Consider the following 21,990-nt stretch of genomic DNA (forward strand, 5'->3'; position numbering starts at 1 on the left):
TGACGGCTGGCGTGCAGACACGTAACTTGTAAGATAGGATGACGGGCTGGAAGGAAAACCTGTACCTCTGCCCACCAATGGCATACGTCGTGGCATCGGGAAGACGTTCCAGCCGGCGAGGCGTGATACCCGAGTTCTTGACTCGATCGCTTCCGATGCCGATGCTTTACTGCATTCCGACGCGTTGCTGGCTCGTGGAGGACTCGACAACACCTTGAGTGCTTTGGCAGGTGTGGCATATCTTGCTATGACGTCCTGTATGAGCATTCCAATTTGACAAGATCGGAATGTAGCGCGTATAGTGCGAGACTCACATTCGACACACAACGAAAAACGGGCTAGCTGAAACGTTTCGACATGGCTAGCCAGCCAGTCACTGACTTGTTCTCAACCTTGAGATATCAGCTAGAAAGTGAGCAATTCAGCTTTGGAGTTGACAAAACCCGGCCCGGGCAGCGGCATACAATTGTCTCGGGTCTCCACTTCTTCGGCAAGGTTAGGTGCGGAAGATGATCCTTTAACGGCGGCAGGCGTACGGACTCGGTGAAAGGTGAATCTACCTACACTCGTATCTGGCGGGAAATCTATTAATAAGACCAGAGTGGCGTAGGTATGAGTCTTCAGCCACACCTTGTTCAAGCCACCCACACCTACCACAACTTCCCCAAACTCACTCACTCAAACCACACAGTCATTTGGCTCATCGTGGTTCATTGAATGATATGATTCGGCTACGCGAGATGAGCCAACACTCTGTTCATGGATGTCCTGCATGCCGCTACATCCCGCAGAGCCGTCCTGCCCTCCATGGAACCGCGGCCAAATGAATGGCCAGCGTTGCGGTTGCCTGTGCAGGCCCGAGAGCTGGCTAGCGGCACCACGGCCAATCAGAAGCTCGAGATGTCCAACTGGGCGCCTACCTCATACTGCGAACTGCATCGTCCAGCCAAACATCGCGAGGCCTGGCCGTGACCCATGAACTCAAAGCCGCCGCGTGGTGATTCGGCCCTAGTCATATAATGAAGCTACCTGCTCCTGCCGCGCCATTGCCCTCCTGCTTGTTTCGTGTTTTCAGACGTAGTTGAACGAATCTCGGTGGGTGGCTATCCGGTTTCCCTTTTGTTGTTCATTGTGCGCCTATTCACGACTCACAGCCGAGTATTCCATGTGGGAGAGTTCGTTGTCAATCATTGTAGCACTTTCTTTGGACCTGCCGCTCTTTCCCTCTTTGCTTCCTTCCCCAAAATATCCACCAGCATCTCTCTCAAAGTCACGCCTTTGTTCCGGCTTGACACCACCTCGACCAGAGAAGCCTTTCAGTGATTCGTTCATTCTTTCTCATTCAGAATTTTCTTGAGAGGCTCGAAATCTTTGCATCCTCATCGAATCAGTTTATCACTTCGGAGTCGATCTACACGCATTGTCCCTCCAAAGTTGTGTTCTGAAGTCTCGGAACTTCCTACATCAACATGTCCTCCAACGGGCCCACCGTGCCTCAACGGCAGCCATACGATCACCGGCATGATAACGAGAGGGAAGACTGGGAGGAGTGGGAAGATGAAGATGTGGTCACCCCAATCATGGACGATGACCAAGAGCTCATCATGGACAAGACGGCCGCTCCCAGTCCCCTGAGACCAAACAAACCGGTTTCGACGAGATATTCACAGCCACGGTATTCAGTCCAGAAGCTGAGGCGTCTCAAGTCCCGCCAACGGCAAAAGGCGCAGAACGCCAAAGCAGGGATCAAGGTGGTTACAGACATGGCAACGTTGCGACAGCAGCAACAGGCTCAACCGACCCGGCTTCCTGATCTCCAGCAGCCCAAGTTTGTCGATGCAGCAGCACTGAGGGCCCTTGAGGGGTCACCTAACTCCGCGTCAGTCGGCAATTGGAACTGGCTGAAGATGAAGAAGTCGGACCCAAACGCAAAGTCTCCTCAAAGCGCTGGCCGCAGCCCCCTGGAGCAGGACCTATCCCCAAACGACCGCCCGATTGTCATTGGCATCGCGTTGCCGTCAGAGATGGCCGACAGAGAAATCAGCCCCCAAACAGCCATCATTGAGACACCGCATGATCTGCCGCCGAAACATACCAACAAGCCTACCACGACGGGTAAAGCAGACACTGTCACTCCATTGACTCCCTCACAACAGAGATCTGTGTGGAGCCCAGACACACCAGATACCACCTCCCCTTTCCAGTCACCGCACCGCACTTCCAGCATTTATTCTCAAGCAACTGGTCTTGGTGTTGGTATTGGTGTTGCCCACGACGCTCCTCCTGTTCCTGCAGTGCCTTCTACCTACAAACAACAGGAAAGAGTAGTCAGCGTGGTCCTCAAGAATAGGGATGATGAGGACGATGATGGAGGCAGCCCATGCACCTTGTTTGAGGAGGATGGGACGGCCTCGAACCGACCAAAACCAACAATGGCCAAGGAGGCATCAAAGAGCCCAGACAGCGCGGCAACGCAGACTCGTGGTTGGTGGGATCATATCACGACACCCTTTCTAGAGAGGAAGAGCCCTATTGTCCCACCCCAGAAGAGTGAATCACAGCCAGTCAAATCATCAGCGCATGAGGACTGGTGGAGTGAAAAGGGCGCCAGGGTCTTGGTCTCGGAAACAAAAGCCTTGCAGCCTACGGTATTCAAGCCACAAGAAGTTCAACAAGTTATTGTTCAGCGACCAGGCCTTCCAGCATCTCCAAGGCCATCACCACGCAATATAGAGGCGCCGATAGTCAGAGTTCCTACTCCGAGAAGGACCCCATCACCACTCATGGACAGACGGGATCCTTCACCAGCGTCGTCTTCTCGATCAAGTACTCCACGACTTCAGCCCCGGTCAGAGAAAACTCAGCTTGCCGAACCCAGCCCAGCTCCTTCAGAGCAGCCGCCCCCATACTCTCCTCCTCCTCAGCAGAAGGCCGTGCGGTACCGAGCTGTCTTCCCTGCGGGCCACCCTTTGCAGGCACTTTATCCCCCGTCTCCGGGACCAATCTCGCCAGCCATCAACGGAACAATGAGTTCCCAAGGCGGCATCAACATGACCGACATACCCTTGACACCAGCGCCAAGAGGCAACAGTTCTGCTCCTGGGCAGCAAGGCCGCCTTCCAGAACGATTCGCTGGCACGTTTGTGCCGCCGGAACACTTCCTTGCAGCAGAAGGGAACGGTCATCGCGTTGAACGACAGCGTCGTCGCCATGAAAAGGAAGAAATTGCAGCTCGCAAAGCTGGAGGCTTCTGGAAAGGCCGTGGGTGCATCCCGGCGAATGGATGCTATGGTCGCAGCGGTCGTGAAGGTCGAAAGAGAAGACGTGTTTGCCTTGGCATATGCGGAGCTAGTCTTTTCCTCAGCATTCTCATCATCGTTCTTTGCGTTACCCTCATCCCGCGAAACCACGCCTCTGCACCAGTTGACAGCATCTTTCTCAACCTCACAAACTTCCCTCCGATGCCAACTGGGGTTCTCTCAGTTGTTGGCCCGGACAACACCGCCGCAGTCACCGGCTGCAGTAGCCCTTCGACTGTTTGGAGCTGCGCACTTCCCAAGGAAGAACAGGAATCTATGGCCCCCAACCGTCCCAACCAGCCGACTTTCACCATGCAGATCCAATGGGATAACAACACGCGCAATCTCTGGAATGTGCCAAATGGTGAACCCCCTCGGCCCGGATCTATCTCTGGGAAGCGCCATTTGAACCTCGGCGGCATCGTAGCTAGGGCAGGGGCACTCATCAAAAGACAGAACCCAGTTTTCACACCCAACCCAACCCCTCCTCCCTTTGAGGAAATGTACTTCCTCGGAAACACAACCGACGGCATTGTCTCCAGCGAGAAAGCTGGCGAACCGACTCCATTCTATCTCAGCATCCTCAAGTCCGCCAGTGAAACCGTCGGCCCCAACGCTCTGGGCAAACGTCAGAGTTCGGGGAACTCTACTGATGACTTTGGCATCAGACTACCGGCTCCAGATCTCGAGGCAGATGGCACTGGAGCCCCCGCACAGCTCTTCCCTCATGCTTTCCAGCAGCCCGTACGGCTTTATGATCGCGGCCTCCCGACTGAGCACTACGGTTTCTACACCTACTTCAAGCGCACCATCTACCTCAAGTCCGTCACTACCCTCAACGGGACTGAAGGCGAGAGCAATGTGCCGCTCGACAAAGACGGCGGATCCCGCAGGAGCGAGGCCAAGTTCCTTGTGACGTGGTCTCAGACGCGTTTCCTCGTCCAGATCTGGACCCGCTCGGCGAACACCACGCAGCTCCTCACCACCCCCGGCACCATGCCTTACCCCGTCACGATCAAGACGGACACCCACGGCGGGGAGTCGGGCGAGAAGTTCGTGTGGCACTGGCCCGTGAATGATCGCCAGGGCATCGATACGAGTACACCGAAGCTTCTCCCTAATGATATCGGCTTTGGTGGAACGACTGTGAACCCTCGAAAGGATAAGAATGCTTCTTTTGGCGGTTTTGATGGTGGTACCGGCGGCTGCCGCTGCGAGTGGGTCAATTTTATTGCCAGGAGGGATAGTGGTAACTAAAGACGAGGAAAACTTTACAGACATTCATGATAGTTGAACGTCGGCAAGGATATAAGGGCCGACTTGTATATGAACTCGAACAGGATCTTGGAGTTGGAAACAGGGATGACATCAGCATTATTAGCATTACTACAATTGCATGGTTGGTAAACAGGAGGAAAAGGATTTCAAAAATGCATGGCAGCTAGAATCTGCACAAAATCTTAATCAATGAACTCTCCAAGATGCTTTAATCGCAAGCATAAGTACATGTGTAAGTAGATTCGCTAAAGAAGGGAATTTTCGTGCGCGATACGTCCCTAGTCTTCCACGGCAAGGGGCGGCCTTCACCAACTCCAGCCACAGCAACGGCGGAAAAGAAGGAGAAAACTTCATTGAGATTCTCTTGGTTTCGTAGCAATTGAATGCCATCTAAAGGCTCAGCTCCCTCAGTAGAATAAAGAAGATTGTCTGACGGGCTGGGGAATACACCAGGCGTTGCAGCTTGGTTTGGGAAGCGTGTAAGTCGGTGAGTCCTCGGTGAAGACAACCGATAAGATTACATGTGATAAGATAAGAGCTTCAACTTCTCATCGTCGCATTGTAGCCTTCTCCTCGCGAAGCACTTCCCGACACCTATATCCACACCATGCTCCCTCAATGCGCTGCCCTTCCCTCACGATTTTCCAAAGATGGCGCGCTCCGTCTCTTCACCTCCATCGAACCATCAACGGTAACGCAGCAATAGCCCCGGCAGCGCATGTGCGGCCGACACCCTTTCGACAGCAAAACCAGCTCCAGCGCCAGCACCAGTACCGAACTCTCCTAACCCTCGCAATCGAAACATCGTGCGACGATACCTGCGTCGCCCTCCTCTCCAAAGACCCCAGTCCCCTGGGTCGCGCGACCCTCCACTTTCACCGCAAAATCACATCCGACAGCACGGCCTACGGCGGCGTCTACCCGCCCGTCGCCCTACGCTCCCACGACGCATCGCTCGCGCCACTCGTCGCCGAAGCCCTCTCCTCTCTGCCCCCAGCTGCCTCCGAGGCAGAAGCTCGGAATCACGATGACAGCAAGTTGATACAAATAGGAGGCAAAGGGGGAGGTCGCTCTCTCGCAGGAGAGCTAGGGCCATCGAGCAACAACACGCTTACAGTCGCTGGCACTCGGCGCCAGAAACCCGACTTCGTGAGCGTGACCCGCGGCCCCGGCATGTCCGCGAACCTCGCCTCCGGACTCTCGACGGCAAAAGGCCTCGCAACAGCCTGGCAGGTGCCCCTCCTGGCCGTGAACCACATGCAAGCCCACGCCCTCACCCCTCGCCTCGTCTCCGCGCTCGCCCGCCATGATCCGACGACATCCACAGCGTCCTCATCCACCACCGCCTCCTCCTCTCCAACAGTCGATGTCACCGCTACTATAAAACCAGAATATCCCTTCCTCACCCTCCTAGTCTCCGGCGGCCACACCCAGCTCGTCCACTCCCGCTCCCTCACATCTCACCGCATCCTCGCCTCCTCCTCCAACATCGCCGTCGGCGACGCCCTCGACAAGGCAGCGCGCCACATCCTCCCGCCGGACATGCTAGCATCCCACGGAGACGTCATGTACGGCGCCCTCCTCGAACGCTTCGCCTTTCCCGACTCTTTTGTCCCCTCCTCTCTATCATCATCAGATCCCAAAAGCCAGCACGGTCACGACTACGAATACACCCCTCCCCTCCGCCGCGTCGACGAAATCGCGCCGTACACCGCTCCCCCACCCTACTCCTGGACCCTCCACCCTCCACTCTCCGCCTCCCGCGCCTTATCATACGAGTTCAATGGCCTAGGCAGCGAGGTCCGCAAAATCGCCACCTCAAAAGGCGGCTCCATGTCTCTCGACGAACGACGGATCCTCGCCCGCGCCACCATGCGCCTCCTATTCGAGCACCTGGCAACTCGCATCTTCCTCGCTCTTGCCGCCGAGCCGGAATTGAAAGATGCACTGAAAACACTCGTCGTAAGCGGCGGTGTCGCCAGCAACCGCTTCCTCATGCATGTGCTACGGAAGATGCTCGACGTCCGCGGATTCGAGCATGTGGAGATCACGGCGCCCCCGCCAGCATTGTGTACGGACAATGCGGCCATGATTGCATGGACCGGCATGGAAATGTACGAAGCTGGCTGGGAGAGTTCACTTTCCGTACATCCTGAGCGCAAGTGGTCGATTGACCCGTCCAGCGAAGAGGGTGGCATCCTGGGTGTCCCTGGATGGAGAAGAAGAGAACATTAAAACCTTATGATACCCCTTTTTTGGTTATAGAATCACATGTAATAACAATGTAGAAGAAGCGTGAGAATGAACTTGTATCATAATCTAGTGTACAAGTTACACAACACCTGCACTCTCCCTTGAGAGTATAGATGTCTAATGGACAACCTGACAAGCCATGCTCGATTCCGCGACTGCGCTCGATTTGCCTATCATAACCGTTCTATTCAATCCTGTGCGAGGTAGTAAAATCTTCTTGTCTCCTTGCACGTCATAGTGATAGGTGGGATATATCGCTCTGTCCCGGCAAAAGCGACACTGGAGCGAGATTCGGTCTCGGGCTTCGGCCTGGAGACTGGCTGAAAGCGGGATTCTGGAAGGAACCCCGCGACACGTATGACTTCAGCGGCACCAAATCACTGTCCTTCTCCACCGACATCTAGTCCAAGTCGGCAGTGACGTTGGTGAACTCGCCCTTCTCCAGCTTCGTCTTCCAGAAAATGGGATTCGTGTCATTGAAGCCATGCTTGACCCAGCCCTCCTCCTTGACGTGGTAGAGGTTGATGAAACCACCAGAGTAGGCGTCACGGTGCGTAGCGGCAAGAATACTTCGGCTACCGAGGTCAAGAGCTTCCTGGTCGGTCAAGTCGTAGCGGTACTCAGCGTCCAAAACACCGTAGGCAAAAGTCTGACCACTGCCGACACAGAAGAGGTTGCCAGGCAGACGAGTGCCGTCTGAATCGACGTAGTACAGCGCGGGGCCCTCCTCCTTCGTAACGCCGGCACACATGGTGCCCATGCTGAGGCCCATGCCCTTGTATGAGTAGACGAGGTTGGCGAGAATCTTGGACGCCGCGGCGACGGAAATGCGGCGCTTGTGGCGGAGTTCGTGCAGGCGGCACTGCATGCCCAACCATGCAAGCCAGTACTGACAGTCAGCGGCACCGCCGGCCATGGTGCCCAGGAGCACTGAGTTGATCTCAATGACCTTCTTGACTGTTTGCGAGGCAATCCAGTTTCCGGCAGTCGCACGGGAATCGGTGGCGACGATAATGCCGCCTTGGAACCGGAAGGCGAGGGTCGTTGTGCCGTGGGCAATCTTGATGGGGCAGTCGGGGTTGGCTCGGTCGTCTGTTGCTGCGCGGAGCCAGGAGGAGGGCTGCATTGAGGGGTTCCCCATGTCAGTCTGGTGGTGCATCTCAGGTTCAAACGGAAACCCAGTCAACAGGTTGAACTCACATGTGCGACCGGGGGCATAGCAAACTTCAATGACAGCGGCGGCGCTCCACCCAGGAGCTCAAGGTCCTCCTGCTCATCGTCTCTGAAGGTGTTGTGTTGCTCGAACGCCGGGCGGCTGTACTTGGCCACAAGGCTGTCCATCTCGGCGGTCAGCGGGCGGGGGAAGTTGTCGAATTAACCGGTCGATAAGGGGTGGTGAGAGTAAAGAATTATTTCTGAGCGGGCTTTCGTTGATGTTCGTGGAAGTGTTGGGCTTGGTGATGATTGGAATGGGAAATGGGGTTCTTTGACGTTGAATTGGGGAGTAGCTCAGGCAGCTCCATGCTCGCGTCACGGCCAGCTTCAGCAAGGGAAAGTGCGTACCAAGCTGATTAATGCCTTGTTGCCTGATTCGGAATGGGCAAATGCTGCTGCAGGTACGGAGACACCTCAGCACCAAGGTCCGTGTGCACCTCAGGCTTACATAAGGACCTACCTACCTCCAAGTGCGATAGCTTCCAGCGCAGGCCATGGACCGTAACGTACCTTAGGTAGTAAAAGTATTTTCGATGCTTCCTGTCCTCGAAATCCGTAGGCACTCTACACAACCATGATGAATTTCTCGACATTTCTCCCCTCTTAAGGATCCCTTAAGGGTCGAAATTTGGGGATGGCTAAATCGAGTAGCTCCCCATTTACCAGACCTGAACACCTATCTATCTTCCCATCCGATGTACCTATCCACCTGCTGGTCAGGACACGCAGGGGTCTAAAGTGATCACGTGGATCTGTTGATAAGATAACGCGACTCAAACAGGGTCGAAAATCCACCTCAGCTAAACCAAGGAAAGCGATTCCGCCATCATCCAACACTACCACTTGCGACGGCGAGCGCCATTTCACCCATGATCAGTCTCTCACATCAACTTTTACCAATCGCCGACTTGAAGGTATCACAATAATTTCGCGGCGATGGCTAGTATCGATCGCTATCGGCCTTCCAGAGAGGCCTACCAGCCTCCCACGCTCCCCCCGGGTCCGCCTCGACCAGACCGGCAATCCAGATCTCCCGGGCGTCGTCTTGATGTGCCACCTGCAGTTCCATCTCCCCCGACACACTCATCGCGGACCTCGCCGCCGCGCCCTCATTCTCAGCGAGACACGCGCTCACCCCAGCGGTCAAGGGCGCAAACACCAGGACCTCCGCCCAATCAGTGGTACTTCACCCCCGACGAGACCCTGAGCACACCGAGTATTCTAGATGGCATTTCACCGGCAGAGGAGCGCCTACGACGCGCGAAGGGTGTCAACTTCATATATCAGGCCGGAGTTCTTCTCGACTTGCCCCAAATCACCCTTTGGGTTGCAGGTGTCTTCTTCCACCGGTTCTATATGCGATACAGTATGGTTGAAGAGAAGAACGGCATCCACCACTACGTGAGACATATCTCTGCTCAATCCCCAGTCTAAATGCGTTCGTGTTGGTGTCTTATAAGTGTCAGGCACAATCCGCACTTCCCAGATCCAAACGAGGGACCGAAAAGGCTCAAGCTGAACCAATGCTGACGGAATCGGTTGAACAGAACATTGCAGCCACTGCGCTCTTTCTCGCGAATAAGACAGAAGAAAACTGTCGGAAGACAAAGGAAATCATCATCACAGTGGCGAAGGTCGCCCAAAAGAACCCCAAGCTAATGATAGATGAGATGAGCAAGGAGTACTGGCGGTGGAGAGACAGCATTCTCATGTATGAGGAGTTGATGCTGGAATACCTCACATTCGACCTCATGGTGGAGAACCCTTACCAGCGTCTATTCGAGCTTCTCGGTCAACTCGAAATAGTTCACAACAAACATCTGAGGCAGTCAGCTTGGGCGTTCTGCAGCGACGCCTGCCTTACCTCCATCCCTCTACTGCTCGAAGCACGCGACGTTGCCATCAGTGCCATTTTCTTTGCCAGTATACACACACAGCAGAAGATCGAAGATGTCAACGGCGAACCGTGGTGGAGGGCACTGAAAGGAAACGAAGACAAGTGTGCCAAGGCCATCGACATTGTTCGACAGTTCTACACTGAGAACCCGCTCCGTAAACAGAACCCGTCACTGCCATCACCAGCTTTTGACCTGGCCAATACTAGACAGCCAAGGGATCAGATGAGCCAGGACGCTCTCTCCTCTACAGCAGGCACGCCTTTTGAGCTGGATAGAGGAACGCAGAGCCCAAGAGCTAGGGCTAATGGTCGCGATGACGTCACTAATACTGAGTCTGGCTCGCAGGCCACGCTTAAGGAGCCAGAGAGAGCGAATGGCAATAACCTGGCGTCCCCAGGAAAGAGGAAGGAACTTGACTCGGATTCCGAGGGCAGAGAACAGAAGCGGGCACGACTGTCCGATGAAGATGAAGGGGAGGTCTTGGACTAGGAGCTCTAGCCTGTAACATTTTAATAATTCCACGAACCATGGGCGTTGGAGGTCCATCGCATTTTACGGCGGGTATTCGGACAAAGGGTCGACAGGCGCAAGATGACGCTTATGTACCATAGTGGTCACTCACTTAAGGCGGCTTCAAGCGCAAGCATCTTGGTATGCGCGAGAGTCACAGCACGCTTTCACAGAGACACGGCGTTCCAAGGGTGGTAGTTTGGCAGAGGTCATGGCGCAAGCGATGCTTTGCAAAGGTAGGAAATACCTTAGCAGTGATTACAATTCATAGCGAATTTATCATAAAGTCAAAAAACATCGCTGCAGATTGAGAGGGTAGTAGTTTATGGTATATGAATTGTTGAGCTACGTCTCGGCTCTCGATGAAGTCCTTCCGTCCTGCCTGTCTTGCGATTGATCGCATCATCCAAGAAATCTATCACGTCCACCATATTTTCGAGAGCAAGTAATGCTGCCCTCTCCTGTCGATTCAGCAAAGCACGCTTATCCGGCCCCATACCTGGTCCGCACATCTCGTGAAGGTGATGCTGAACGAGCTTCACTGGCATCGGGGCACGAATGACGTGGCGCATGAAGCATTCGACAGCCTCCCACGGACAAGACTCGAACCCAGCGTAAAGAGCAGGGTTTGCGAGGATACCCCGCGCAGACATGAGACCTGCCAACTTGGTGCCACTGGGGGTGAAGTCCGTATAGCCATTATGGCCGTTGATCAGTGTCGGTTCCAAAGGTTCTTCTGGTGCTTTGGATACCGTCGACAGGGGTAGCGTGGCCATGGAGAAGACATCGCCGGACAGAAGGATTGGGAGCGTGTCACCGTATTTCTCGAGGAGAATGCCAAGAGATTCGGTGTTAATAGGGGTGGTGGATGCTGTATGACGGGTACGGGGATGGATCGTCAGGAAGTCGATATTACGGTTCAGGGGGTTGCCAATGACGGTGTCGATAAAGTCCATCGTCTTCCTAGTTAGTGAAGCATGAGAGTTAGCGGAGGACGGTTCCCGAGAGGATGTGAGCGAGAAGCTCAGGGTTAAGGGGCACTCGCCTCAAGTCCTTGTGCACACGGATCTTGACGCTGACGCTCCTTCCCTTTGGACTGTCGATATCCCGCTCCTTGCCAACGTGCCAACCGTCACTAGCCAAGCGTTGACGAGTCTCAATGACCATATCTCGTACGAGTTCGCGCTGCTCCATAAGAGCGGCACCAAGAGTCTCTGCGCAAGCCCATGACTGTGGGCACCCACAGTTGAGATCGACACCGTTGACAAAAGGGGCGGCAAGAGATGATGAGCGGGCGAGCTCGAGAGGGCTGTTTGCGCCAAATTGAACTATCGTGGGAGGCTGAACTCCACGGGTGGATATTGTGAGATCTTTGGAGAAGAGTCAGACCGTGGTAAGGTACCGGAGTGAGGCGCAGGGGAGTCAACGAACCACTGTCCCGGGCAAAGTTATTGCGGTTGAACTCTTTCGACAGGATCATGGGTGTCCAGCAGAGATCGGTAGCATATTCATGAACGGTTTGACGGAAAGCGAGCTATGCGGTGATGAGTCAATGGCCTCCTTGACTGAAATACCAGAGTTGAATCACCTTGCTATACCTCACCATGGGAGCTGAGACGTTGAGAAATCTATCTTGACTCTTGGCAGCATCGAATATTTTCAGGGGACTGCGTAAAGTCACATGTTGTCAGTCCCCTTGACTCATGGTGAACAAGAAGTGGAACTCAAAACCTACTGTGTTCTATCTGAAAGAGTTCCATTATAGAGGTCGGCCGCCATGGTGACAATCTGGACACCCACAAGAGTGAGTGGTATAATGCCCGAGTTGAGATGAGAGTGTGATTGAGTCGGATTAGGACTCACTCACAACGTCGAAGGCGCCTGCAGCGAAGAATTACAGAGGATCTTAGTGGAGCAGGGGGGGCCTGTGGCATCAAACCTAGATGGGCGATCCTCACCTGGGCTGTCATAGTGGGGGTGGGGCTCTCTTGCGACGATAACGGCGGGGTGATTTTTCACCGCCTGCCCAATGGGGGAGAAACCTGTAAACTTCCTGCGTCAAAACTTTGCTCTACCCCAGCCAAGTGCTTGCATTTATGAGTCGTTTCTTCCCTCGGGAAACACTCTCTCCACCCTTCTTTTGATCTGGGCTATTGTTTCGCTCTAACTTGCTTCTCCTCACTTTCGCACTCGCGCTATTATAGTCGCAAAGTCGATCTTCACAATGGTCAAGAAGCCCGTCATCGGCCTCCTTGGAGGTGGCCAGTTGGGCCGAATGTTGTGCGAGGCCGCGGGGCCCCTCGGCATCGATATCGCGATCCTGGACGAGGCCAATTGTCCTGCGAAGCAAGCTAACCAAAACAGCCGGCACGTCACCGGTTCCTTCAAGGACCCGGCCAAGATCAGAGAATTGGCTGCCATGTGTGACGTCCTCACTGTCGAGATCGAGCACGTTAACACTGAGGTTCTCGAGGAGATTGCGACCCGCGGTGTTATCACTGCTCCAGGCACCGTCAAGAAAGTACCCTGTCACCCCCATTGGCAGACTCTGCGTCTGATCCAGGACAAGTACTTGCAAAAAGAGCACTTCGCCAAGGGTGGTCTCCCCATTGCCCCTCAGATGGCCATTGAATCCGGCCCTGCTATGCCTGAGAGCCTCACGGCCGCTTACAGGGCATTCCAATTCCCATTCATGCTGAAGGCGAGAAAGGGTTCCTATGACGGCCGTGGTAACTTCAAGGTTAGGGGCCCGGAGGACTACGAGGAGGCTATTCGGACAATGGGCAAGCTCTCACTCTACGCTGAGAAGTGGGTACCTTTCGAGATGGAGCTCGCCGTCATGGTTGTGCGAACTGAGGATGAGGACGGCGAGTTGAGAAAGGTTCACACTTACCCGGCTGTCGAAACTATCCACGAGGAGAGTATCTGCACCAAGGTGTACTACCCACCTCGCCAAGTCAGTGCGGATGTATGTGAGAAGGCACGCCAGGTGGCTGGGGATGTTATCAAGACGGTGAAGGGCAGAGGTGTCTTTGCTGTTGAGATGTTCCTGCTCAAGGACGGTCAGTTAGCAGAGACTACAAGACTTGAGGATCAACTAACTTGATGATAGGCACAATCACCGTCAACGAGGTCGCTCCTCGTCCCCACAACTCGGGCCACTGGACTATTGAGGGTGTGCCCTACATGTCGCAGTACAAGGCGCAGCTCCACTCCATCTTGGACATGCTCCCGCGATCTATCAAGTTGCAGCCTCGCGTCTCCGGCGCTCTGATGCTCAACATTCTCGGCGGTGCGCGTGAAGACTCCCACGAAGAGTTGGTCGACCTGACCACATCCTTATACGATGACAACATGGATGTGTTCCTCCACCTCTATGGCAAATCGTCCAAGCCTGGCCGCAAGATTGGACACATCACCGTGACGACTCACTCTGCCAACTCCAGCTTGGAGAGGCTAGCAGCGCCTCTGATTAACGAGGTGAACTACATGCGCGAAGCGCGACTTGATGCTGCCTCAGACCAACTTCGTCTGCAAGAGTCTCCTGCCAAGAAGACCAGCTCCCGCAACGCCGATAAGCCCTTGGTTGTTGTCACCATGGGTTCTGACTCAGACCTCAAGGTCTTGAAGGGTGCCTTCGAGATTCTTGAGCATTTCGAGGTTCCCTATGACCTTGACATCACTTCTGCTCACCGTACGCCCCATCGTATGGTTGAACTTGGAAAGACCGCCGCGCAGCGTGGCATCAAGGTCTTGATCGCAGCTGGTAAGTCTACATATGTCGATCGACCCTTTGGAGACATTACTAACATCACCAAAGCCGGCGGTGCTGCCCATCTCCCAGGCATGCTGGCATCCGAGACAACTGTGCCAGTGATTGGCGTGCCCGTCAAGGCCACTCATCTTGACGGCCACGACAGCTTGCTGAGCATCGTGCAAATGCCCCGCGGTTGCCCCGTGGCAACGGTCGGTATCAACAACTCCACCAACGCTGCCCTCCTCGCTGTCAAGATTCTCGGGTCGTCCAGCCTCGAGTACCAGCAAAAGATGGCTCAGTACATGAGCAACATGTCCCGGGAAGTTGAGCACAAGGCTTCCGAGCTGCAGAGTAAAGGATGGAAGGCGTACCTCGAGAACCAATGAGGGAAAATGAAGAGATTTTATTAGCATGTGTGGAACTTCATTCCACGTTTGGGCAGCATTGATTGATACCAGCAAAGGCGTACATAGGAAAGTTAGAAAATAACAAATAAGGGGCGGTCACTACAATATCATAAATGCTTGGTTTCCGGGATAATGCTTCGCTGCCGTACTGCCACCTTGGCTGGTGTGAGAAAGAGTTGTTTCGTCAAACGATTTCCGGGGAGATGCAAAAGGACTTGCGGTTGAGACATGGCCCAGCGTTGGGAAGACGGCGTGGGTTACCGCTTGAAACAGGACCCGGGGTAATGTGAGCCTACACCTTGAACCCTGAGAGAATCGCCTGCCGGTTGTTCCGGAGTGCAAATGACTTCTTACTTTGTAGGCACCACTATATTGTCTTCTAGGTCTGATGGTGATGATTGGCATGACTGGCGGGGCATCTATCACTTTCTTGCAGGAGTTAGATATCGAAAGGAATGGCCAGAAACACTAGGATACACTTCTTCCGACTCGGGGGGGTACGGTTTCAGTCTCAAAATCAATGATCTTATCGATGATCGCCGGGTCGCCCAAAAACAGACTGTTGGGATCAAACCCACCTCATGTTACGGATATTCACCTCGATTACTCTTTTCACTTGACTTTGAGCCACTTACATTTATTCTCCAATAATAGAACTTGCTGAAGACGGCCTCGTTCGTGTGGCTCGCAGTCGATTATCATGGCCCAGCACGTCTGGTACATGCAATACGAGAAGGAGCTATCTCAATCAAACGTGGTGATCACTAACTGTCTGACTTCTAGCAAGGAAGGAACCTCAGAGCACATCAGAGCACTGAGTATGTGGCAAGGACAAAAAGGCAAAAGCGAGGTAACTATGATATACGACAGGAGCCTGCCATGGCTTATGTCTCAGTGCGACGTGTATGATCTCTCCCCGCGTTCCGACCAACGTATGTCCTTGACTTGGACAACGTGAGGGGAAGACAAGGGTCCAAGCTGGACAGGAAAAAGGGGTCGAGAGACTTCTTGGGCACTACCTATTACACATCAAAGGAAGAAGTGATCAGCCGTATGCTCGGTGCTATTCATAGCTTTTGCACGCTGCGAGGCTTGGTGCCCGCTTCTCGATACCGGCATGAACATCCCTCGCAAAATACGAGATGACATCCCTTCGAACAACCATCTAACCTATCACCTGATTGATGTCATCAATTTTGACTACCAAGCGGTGAGCGAAATCGCTCACAGCATGTTACAGCAAGCTGCCTGGAACATACCTGCGGTGACATTCCTCCAAACGGCGGAAAGGGTTTGTGGCCTCTCAAACCATGTTTGTTGTTTCCACACTCCTGAGAGCATCGCACACACTTGACAGCTTGGGTATTACGTGGGTATCTAAGGTGAACCTATCGAGGATTCTGGTAAATGACTTCGGAAAATGTCCCGGCCGAGTCAATGCCTGCTCTAATACTACTCGCTCAGAATCCTGCTCGCCACAGGGCGCATCTCGCAGCAGACGGACTGATGCGTCGCCCTGATATTTTGATCCGAAGGACCGGATGCGACTTGAGAAGCGAGTGAGAGATCGCCGGTCCAAATCTATCCGCGGAGACCGTTCGCTGACAAGGTGGTCCAGATCGACGCCCTCCTGAGACAAGCGCCTTGGCAGGAATATGATAATCTGGGGCCTCGACAGGTACTGCCTTGACGTCGGCTCGCACCGGTAACTTCTCTTGATAATTAGGCACTGTAGAGCTATCGAGAGTTTCTGCAGATTGATCTAGACGACATCGAGAACATCACCACTATTTCTATGTGTAAGTCTACTTATGAAGGCCCAAGCTTGTTCATTGTGGGAGAAGACTTCATTCTTCACCAAGGACATGATCGATAAGAATGTATACCTACCACAGCCCGCAGAAAACCGTTTTCTGTCCGATTCCGTCGCTCGCACATCTTTCTCAAGCTGAAGGGTATCACGAACAAAGGTCGTGTGTCTGTATAACCCTATGGGACCCCGCAATCCTGTCCACTCATCCCTTTGATCCTCGGGAGCGAAAACCTGCTAACCTTCTTGCGGCACTGTGGATGGAAATTGAGCTGTTCGAAAACAGCCTGAAGAGTAAGACATCGACTTCACCGTCGATCCTAGATCACCAGACAGCCGTCCATTGTGGACTACACCTTGCGGCTTGGTCCTGCGGCGCGCACTATGTCGCCAATTCTGCACCGGATGCGCTCATCATCCCATGCATCGCAGCCCTGGGATGATCTGCACTCGGGTCTAGCATATCTCTTCCTCTCTTGGCAATCACACCAAGAAGGCCGAGGTCACCACCAATTCGAGGCTATCGTGGAATGGACTACCAAACTGGGGCTGCGTCTGCTGAGGCTGGGCAGGGCGAACCAAGCTCGCCTGCGGCCGAGAGAACCACAAACCTACATGTGCTAGTGCCCGTCTTCCCGTCTTGGTAGCTATCCTTATGACGGAGATCGGAGAGCTCGCCGACCCGTACAACCTCGAGGCAAACTTGGGATCATATATAGCAACCTTGATGTCCAGCTTCATCAGAGAATTTGCTACTGTGCAACTTTCATCACCCACTTGACAACTGCCCCTCTGTATCTCAAGCTACCTTACACCACACAGCAACCGCAGAGATTTCGATCATCCTCATCACCAAAGGTCACCACGCAACCAAATAGTCAACATGCTCTCCAACAACATCTTCACAATACTAGCCATCGTTGGCCTATCAGCCGCCCAGATCCAAGTCCCGCCCTCCAACGCCGCCGACTGCCCGCGAACCATGTGTCTAGACGGTATCAACCCAGAATGCGGAATCCGATGGGGCGGCTGCTACGACATGTGCCAGCCGCAGATGAAGCCCACCATGCCGCCTTGCAAATCCACGCTGAGCAAGTCGACAATCTCGAAGACATTCAAGCCCTCCTTCACTAGGCCAACCCGGCCCAGCCTGCCGCCCACGCGCAGCCCGACAATCACTCGGGCACCGCCCAGCTTGACTACTTTACCCACGACGGCGGTCGACAACTGCAGCACGCGTAGCGTGTGTGTTGATTACATTAACGAGTGCGGACAGTGGTATGGCGGGTAAGTTTGCTTCTTCGCTTCTAATGCCACACATATTAGTACAGCGTATCATGTTTGCTGACTTTGCCGTAAAAATGTAGATGCCACGCCGACTGCAAGCCCTGGCCGTCGTACTCCAAGCCTATGTGCACACCCACGTCCAGCTTGAGTGTTGACCCGTCCACGTTACCAACCGATTACTGAGGGCGCTCGCCGACGCCACAAAGTTCATGAATGGGATGAAAGAATTAGGTAGCGATCGAGACAAACGTTTGATGATCCTGTATAATGAATAGATAATATCCTTCATACAATACATATTAGCAACCTGGTTTCAACAAGGGTACTTCAGTTTCTTACACGATGCTACAGTCGCTGGAGCCACGACATCGACGACATCCCTAAATTTGTACTCAGATTCTCTGTGCCTCACAATTAATTGATAACTCAATCAACTCCGATAGAGCGCTAAGGACACAGAGAATAGGCTGCCCGAGTGTAGTCTTTGAACAAAATGAATTTCTCCTCCTACTTTACACGTTTTTAACTCCAGAGCCAAAGCCCAAAAGCCTGCGGTGTATGCACCAGCCCTAATAGCCTGATTCCAAAGGGTCCAGGTAGCGATATCCCCCACGCGGCTCACCCACGATCATTAACTAAATTGTTGTCGTGGTATTACGATTGCCTTTGATATTGCCTTCCGCCACTCTCTGGCCCTCCCATCGTCTTCATCTTCCTTTCCCCTCGCATAACCGAATTTCCTACCAACACCCGACACCGGTTCTAATCATAACAGGTTTAGTACACACGCTTGAAGGGAGGAACAGCCTTGCACTCGTTCTCGTCCAGAGTGTTGGCAATAACGCCACGGTAGCCGAGGTCGACCTTGCCGTGGGGGTTCTTTTGGAAAGAGAGGGTGTGCTTCATCCAGTTGACGTCGTCACGGTCCGGGAAGTCCTCGCGGGCGTGGGCACCACGAGACTCCTTGCGAGCGGCGGCGGAAGTGGCAGTTTGGGAACTATTCGTCGTTAGTTAACGTCCCCATGAAAGGAGCAGTATTGAAGGGAACTTACGCGCAGGTCAACAGGTTGCGGAGCTCAAGGGTCTCAACCAAGTCAGAGTTCCAGATCATGCTCTTGTCCTTGATGGAAACGTCGGGGAACTGAGCGTCAATCTCCGTCATCTTGCGGACACCCTCGTCCAGAGACTCCTGTGTTCTGAAAACGCTGACCTCAGTCTGCATAGCCTTCTGCATAGACAGACGAACGTCGGAGGTGGTTCTGCTACCCTCGCGCGTGCGAACGTCATCCAGAGTCTCAATGGCCTCAGCACCAGCATCAGCAGCCAGAGGCTTGTGCTTGGTACCAGGAGTAAACTTGTCACGGATGGTGTGGGAAACGGCACGGCCGAAGACGACCAAGTCGAGGAGAGAGTTGGCACCCAGACGGTTGGCACCGTGGACAGAGACACAGGCGGCCTCACCGCAGGCAAACAGACCAGGGACGACCTTGTCGTTACCAGACTCGTCAACAGTGATGACCTCACCGGTGTACTTGGTAGGAATACCGCCCATGTTGTAGTGGACGGTGGGCAGAACAGGAATAGGCTGGGTGCGAACGTCGACACCAGCGAAAATGCCGGCGGTCTCGGAGATACCGGGCAGACGCTCGTGAAGAACCTCAGCGGGAAGATGGCTGAGCTGGAGGAAAATGTGATCCTTCTCCTCGCCAACACCACGTCCCTCGCGGATCTCCATGGTCATGGACCGGGAGACGACGTCACGGGAAGCAAGATCCTTAGCGGTGGGGGCGTAACGCTCCATGAAGCGCTCACCCTCGGAGTTCAGAAGGTAACCACCCTCACCGCGGGCTCCCTCAGTGATCAAGCAGCCAGCGCCGTAGATACCAGTGGGATGGAACTGAACGAACTCCAAGTCCTGGTTAGGCAGACCAGCACGAGCAACCATGGCCATACCGTCACCAGTGCAGGTGTGGGCAGATGTGCAAGAGAAGTAGGCACGTCCGTATCCGCCGGTGGCCAAGACGGTGTGGTTAGCAAGGAAACGGTGCAAAGTGCCATCCTCCTGGTTGTAGGCGACGACACCGCGGCACTCTCCATCCTGCATAATCAGATCGAGAGCGAAGAATTCGATGAAGTAGTTGGTGTTGTGACGGAGAGACTGTCCGTAAAGAGTGTGGAGAAGAGCGTGACCAGTACGATCCTCAGCAGCGCAGCATCTGTAAGCCTGTCCACCCTTGCCGAACTTCTGAGACTGACCACCGAATGCACGCTGGTAACTGTGAAGCGAGATATGTTAGCATCTGTCTGTATCCAAGGTGTTTGTGGGCCTTCTTTTCTTCGACTCACATCTTGCCATCCTCAGTTCTTGAGAAGGGGCATCCGTAATTCTCAAGCTCCACGATGGAGGCAGGCGCCTCACGGGTCATGTAGTGAATAGCATCCTGGTCACCGAGCCAATCTGAACCCTTGACGGTATCGTACATGTGCCATCTCCAGTCGTCCTCATGCATGTTTCCGAGGGCGGCGTTGATGCCACCCTGAGCGGCGACAGTGTGACTTCTGGTAGGGAAAAGCTTTGAGATACAGGCAGTGTTGAAGCCAGCCTCTGCGAGGCCGAAGGCAGCACGAAGACCAGCACCACCGGCACCGACAACAATGGCGTCGTACTCATGGTCGACGACGGGGTACTTGCTGGAAAGGTAGGGTGAAGCCTCCTTTGCGCGGAGGTGCTGGTTCGCGTAAATCCGCGCGGCGGATCTAGTCGTGGAGAATGCGCGCGCCTGCGAGAACTGAGATTGCCAAGTATTAGTTCTACTGTTCAAGCCGAGGCCGTATTTAAACGCAGGACGGATCAAAGGAGCGACGTACAGCAGGCTTAGCAGCAAACCTCCTCAACGCCATTGATGAGGCCATGATTGATGTGTACACTATCTTGCAGTATCAGTATGCGTTTCGGTCGCGGCTGTATGTTCTATCTAGAATTGCGGGAGGCGAAGGGGGCGAGGTGATGATGGCCGAAGATATTGGGTTGAAAGCCGCTCGTGTGTAACCGGGTGGATGGATAGATCGGTACTGACCGTTATCGGAAGACGGAAGAGAGAGGAGAGGTCAAGCCTAGAATTGCAAAGTTAACAAATTGGTAACAGAGGTACCTGGATTTTGGGATACTCACCGTCGAATTGAATTGGTCTCCAAAACGAGGTGCGGTCTCTGAGTGATGAATAGACCTCCAACCAGTGTATGGAGAAAAGTACGGAACAAACCACGGCAAACCTCGCACACGTCTTCTGCAATAAGTCAGCTCGGCACCTCGGGTAATCACACTGTTGGTGATTGGTTGAGATAGCTATGGCTAGTGGACTCACGCCACAACCACAGTCAAGCCACAGTTGGTTTCCGGGGCAGAGTTCACATGTAAAGTCCCGTCAAATTCCGAGATCGATTCCGGGGTATCATCAGTGCGACCGGATGAAAGCTTAGCCTTCGTTGATCAGCCGCCCGAAACTCGAGGTTCTATTCTTAACAGACAGGCAATGACCAAAAGTCAATGTCTCTGGTTGCGATCAATTGTTGACTCTATATTTTGCCATTTCCCCTTTCCCTCTGATTGACAGTTTGATAACTTGTTAGTTTGCACGTCGAATTGTGTACACTACGGGTGCTCTTTGCCCGTTCCCGAGCGGCATTGCCGAGGTGCGGGTGGAACTGGGTCTCTTTGTCGATGGGGAGGAGAAAATCCATGACTTCACGACGAGAATCGCCCATCGTCAGCAGTTCTACTTTGCCACACTTTCGAACAATGCAGAGCCTCGGTAGACAACCACACAACTAAAAGGAGAACGTGACTCTCAACCGACAATTGAAACGCCAACCAATTAGACTTTTGATGTCTTCAACACACAGTAATGCGACTTGATCAGGCGCAACGATCTGCGCGGTTGCTGCAAGACCAATTGACCCACAATAACTCTTGCGCTGCAGGAGTGAAGTGTTGAAAATAGTAATTTAGGGTTACTCTAGGTATCTGGTATGGTGAAGCCACCCCGTTGCAAACAATTCGCCCGTGGCGACTCACTAATGTCGCGCCCTCTGCGTCCTCTTCAATCGGCTCGTTCCTTCACGTGCCGTGACAGTCTCGGGCCTAGCTAAGCCTTGCCTCCCATCTCATCGCTCAGGCACTTTCAGACACAGGGCCAAACTCCTATGAGTTACTGCGGGCTAACGAAAACAAAAGAAAGCCTGAATTCAAAGTCCCCTTTTAGTGTGTCCAAGGAGT

The 21,990-nt window shown here is 53.7% G+C and overlaps 8 protein-coding genes across 8 annotated transcripts; 5 read left to right on the forward strand and 3 right to left on the reverse strand.

Moving 5' to 3' along the window:
* Positions 1-1,469: 1,469 nt before the first annotated feature.
* Positions 1,470-4,556, forward strand: CPAR01_02744 (uncharacterized protein; the record flags this gene model as incomplete). Its single annotated transcript, XM_060487031.1, has 1 exon — positions 1,470-4,556. The coding sequence occupies one exon, from the start codon at positions 1,470-1,472 to the stop codon at positions 4,554-4,556; it is 3,087 nt and encodes a 1,028-aa protein (XP_060354359.1).
* Positions 4,557-5,195: 639 nt separating this feature from the next.
* Positions 5,196-6,812, forward strand: CPAR01_02745 (glycoprotease; the record flags this gene model as incomplete). Its single annotated transcript, XM_060487032.1, has 1 exon — positions 5,196-6,812. One exon carries the CDS (start codon positions 5,196-5,198, stop codon positions 6,810-6,812), a length of 1,617 nt encoding a protein of 538 aa, XP_060354360.1.
* A 418-nt stretch (positions 6,813-7,230) lies between these two features.
* On the reverse strand, positions 7,231-8,171 carry CPAR01_02746 (proteasome component PRE2; the record flags this gene model as incomplete). Its single annotated transcript, XM_060487033.1, has 2 exons — positions 7,231-7,977; positions 8,031-8,171. 2 exons carry the CDS (start codon positions 8,169-8,171, stop codon positions 7,231-7,233), a joined length of 888 nt encoding a protein of 295 aa, XP_060354361.1.
* An 810-nt stretch (positions 8,172-8,981) lies between these two features.
* On the forward strand, positions 8,982-10,432 carry CPAR01_02747 (cyclin-K; the record flags this gene model as incomplete). The annotated part of the gene is made up of 2 exons (XM_060487034.1): positions 8,982-9,446; positions 9,512-10,432. 2 exons carry the CDS (start codon positions 8,982-8,984, stop codon positions 10,430-10,432), a joined length of 1,386 nt encoding a protein of 461 aa, XP_060354362.1.
* Positions 10,433-10,776: 344 nt separating this feature from the next.
* On the reverse strand, positions 10,777-12,232 carry CPAR01_02748 (dihydrouridine synthase; the record flags this gene model as incomplete). The annotated part of the gene is made up of 5 exons (XM_060487035.1): positions 10,777-11,412; positions 11,450-11,823; positions 11,885-11,987; positions 12,042-12,120; positions 12,189-12,232. The coding sequence occupies 5 exons, from the start codon at positions 12,230-12,232 to the stop codon at positions 10,777-10,779; spliced, it is 1,236 nt and encodes a 411-aa protein (XP_060354363.1).
* Positions 12,233-12,677: 445 nt separating this feature from the next.
* CPAR01_02749 (phosphoribosylaminoimidazole carboxylase) lies at positions 12,678-14,596 on the forward strand (the record flags this gene model as incomplete). Its single annotated transcript, XM_060487036.1, has 3 exons — positions 12,678-13,515; positions 13,566-14,219; positions 14,274-14,596. The coding sequence occupies 3 exons, from the start codon at positions 12,678-12,680 to the stop codon at positions 14,594-14,596; spliced, it is 1,815 nt and encodes a 604-aa protein (XP_060354364.1).
* A 2,714-nt stretch (positions 14,597-17,310) lies between these two features.
* CPAR01_02750 (uncharacterized protein) lies at positions 17,311-17,897 on the forward strand (the record flags this gene model as incomplete). Its single annotated transcript, XM_060487037.1, has 2 exons — positions 17,311-17,714; positions 17,795-17,897. The coding sequence occupies 2 exons, from the start codon at positions 17,311-17,313 to the stop codon at positions 17,895-17,897; spliced, it is 507 nt and encodes a 168-aa protein (XP_060354365.1).
* Positions 17,898-18,491: 594 nt separating this feature from the next.
* Positions 18,492-20,627, reverse strand: CPAR01_02751 (succinate dehydrogenase; the record flags this gene model as incomplete). The annotated part of the gene is made up of 4 exons (XM_060487038.1): positions 18,492-18,711; positions 18,767-19,990; positions 20,061-20,503; positions 20,583-20,627. 4 exons carry the CDS (start codon positions 20,625-20,627, stop codon positions 18,492-18,494), a joined length of 1,932 nt encoding a protein of 643 aa, XP_060354366.1.
* Positions 20,628-21,990: the final 1,363 nt, after the last annotated feature.

This window comes from Colletotrichum paranaense (assembly GCF_030867605.1).
Source record: "Colletotrichum paranaense strain IMI 384185 chromosome Unknown Scaffold_2.1, whole genome shotgun sequence".
NCBI classification, from domain to species: domain Eukaryota; kingdom Fungi; phylum Ascomycota; class Sordariomycetes; order Glomerellales; family Glomerellaceae; genus Colletotrichum; species Colletotrichum paranaense.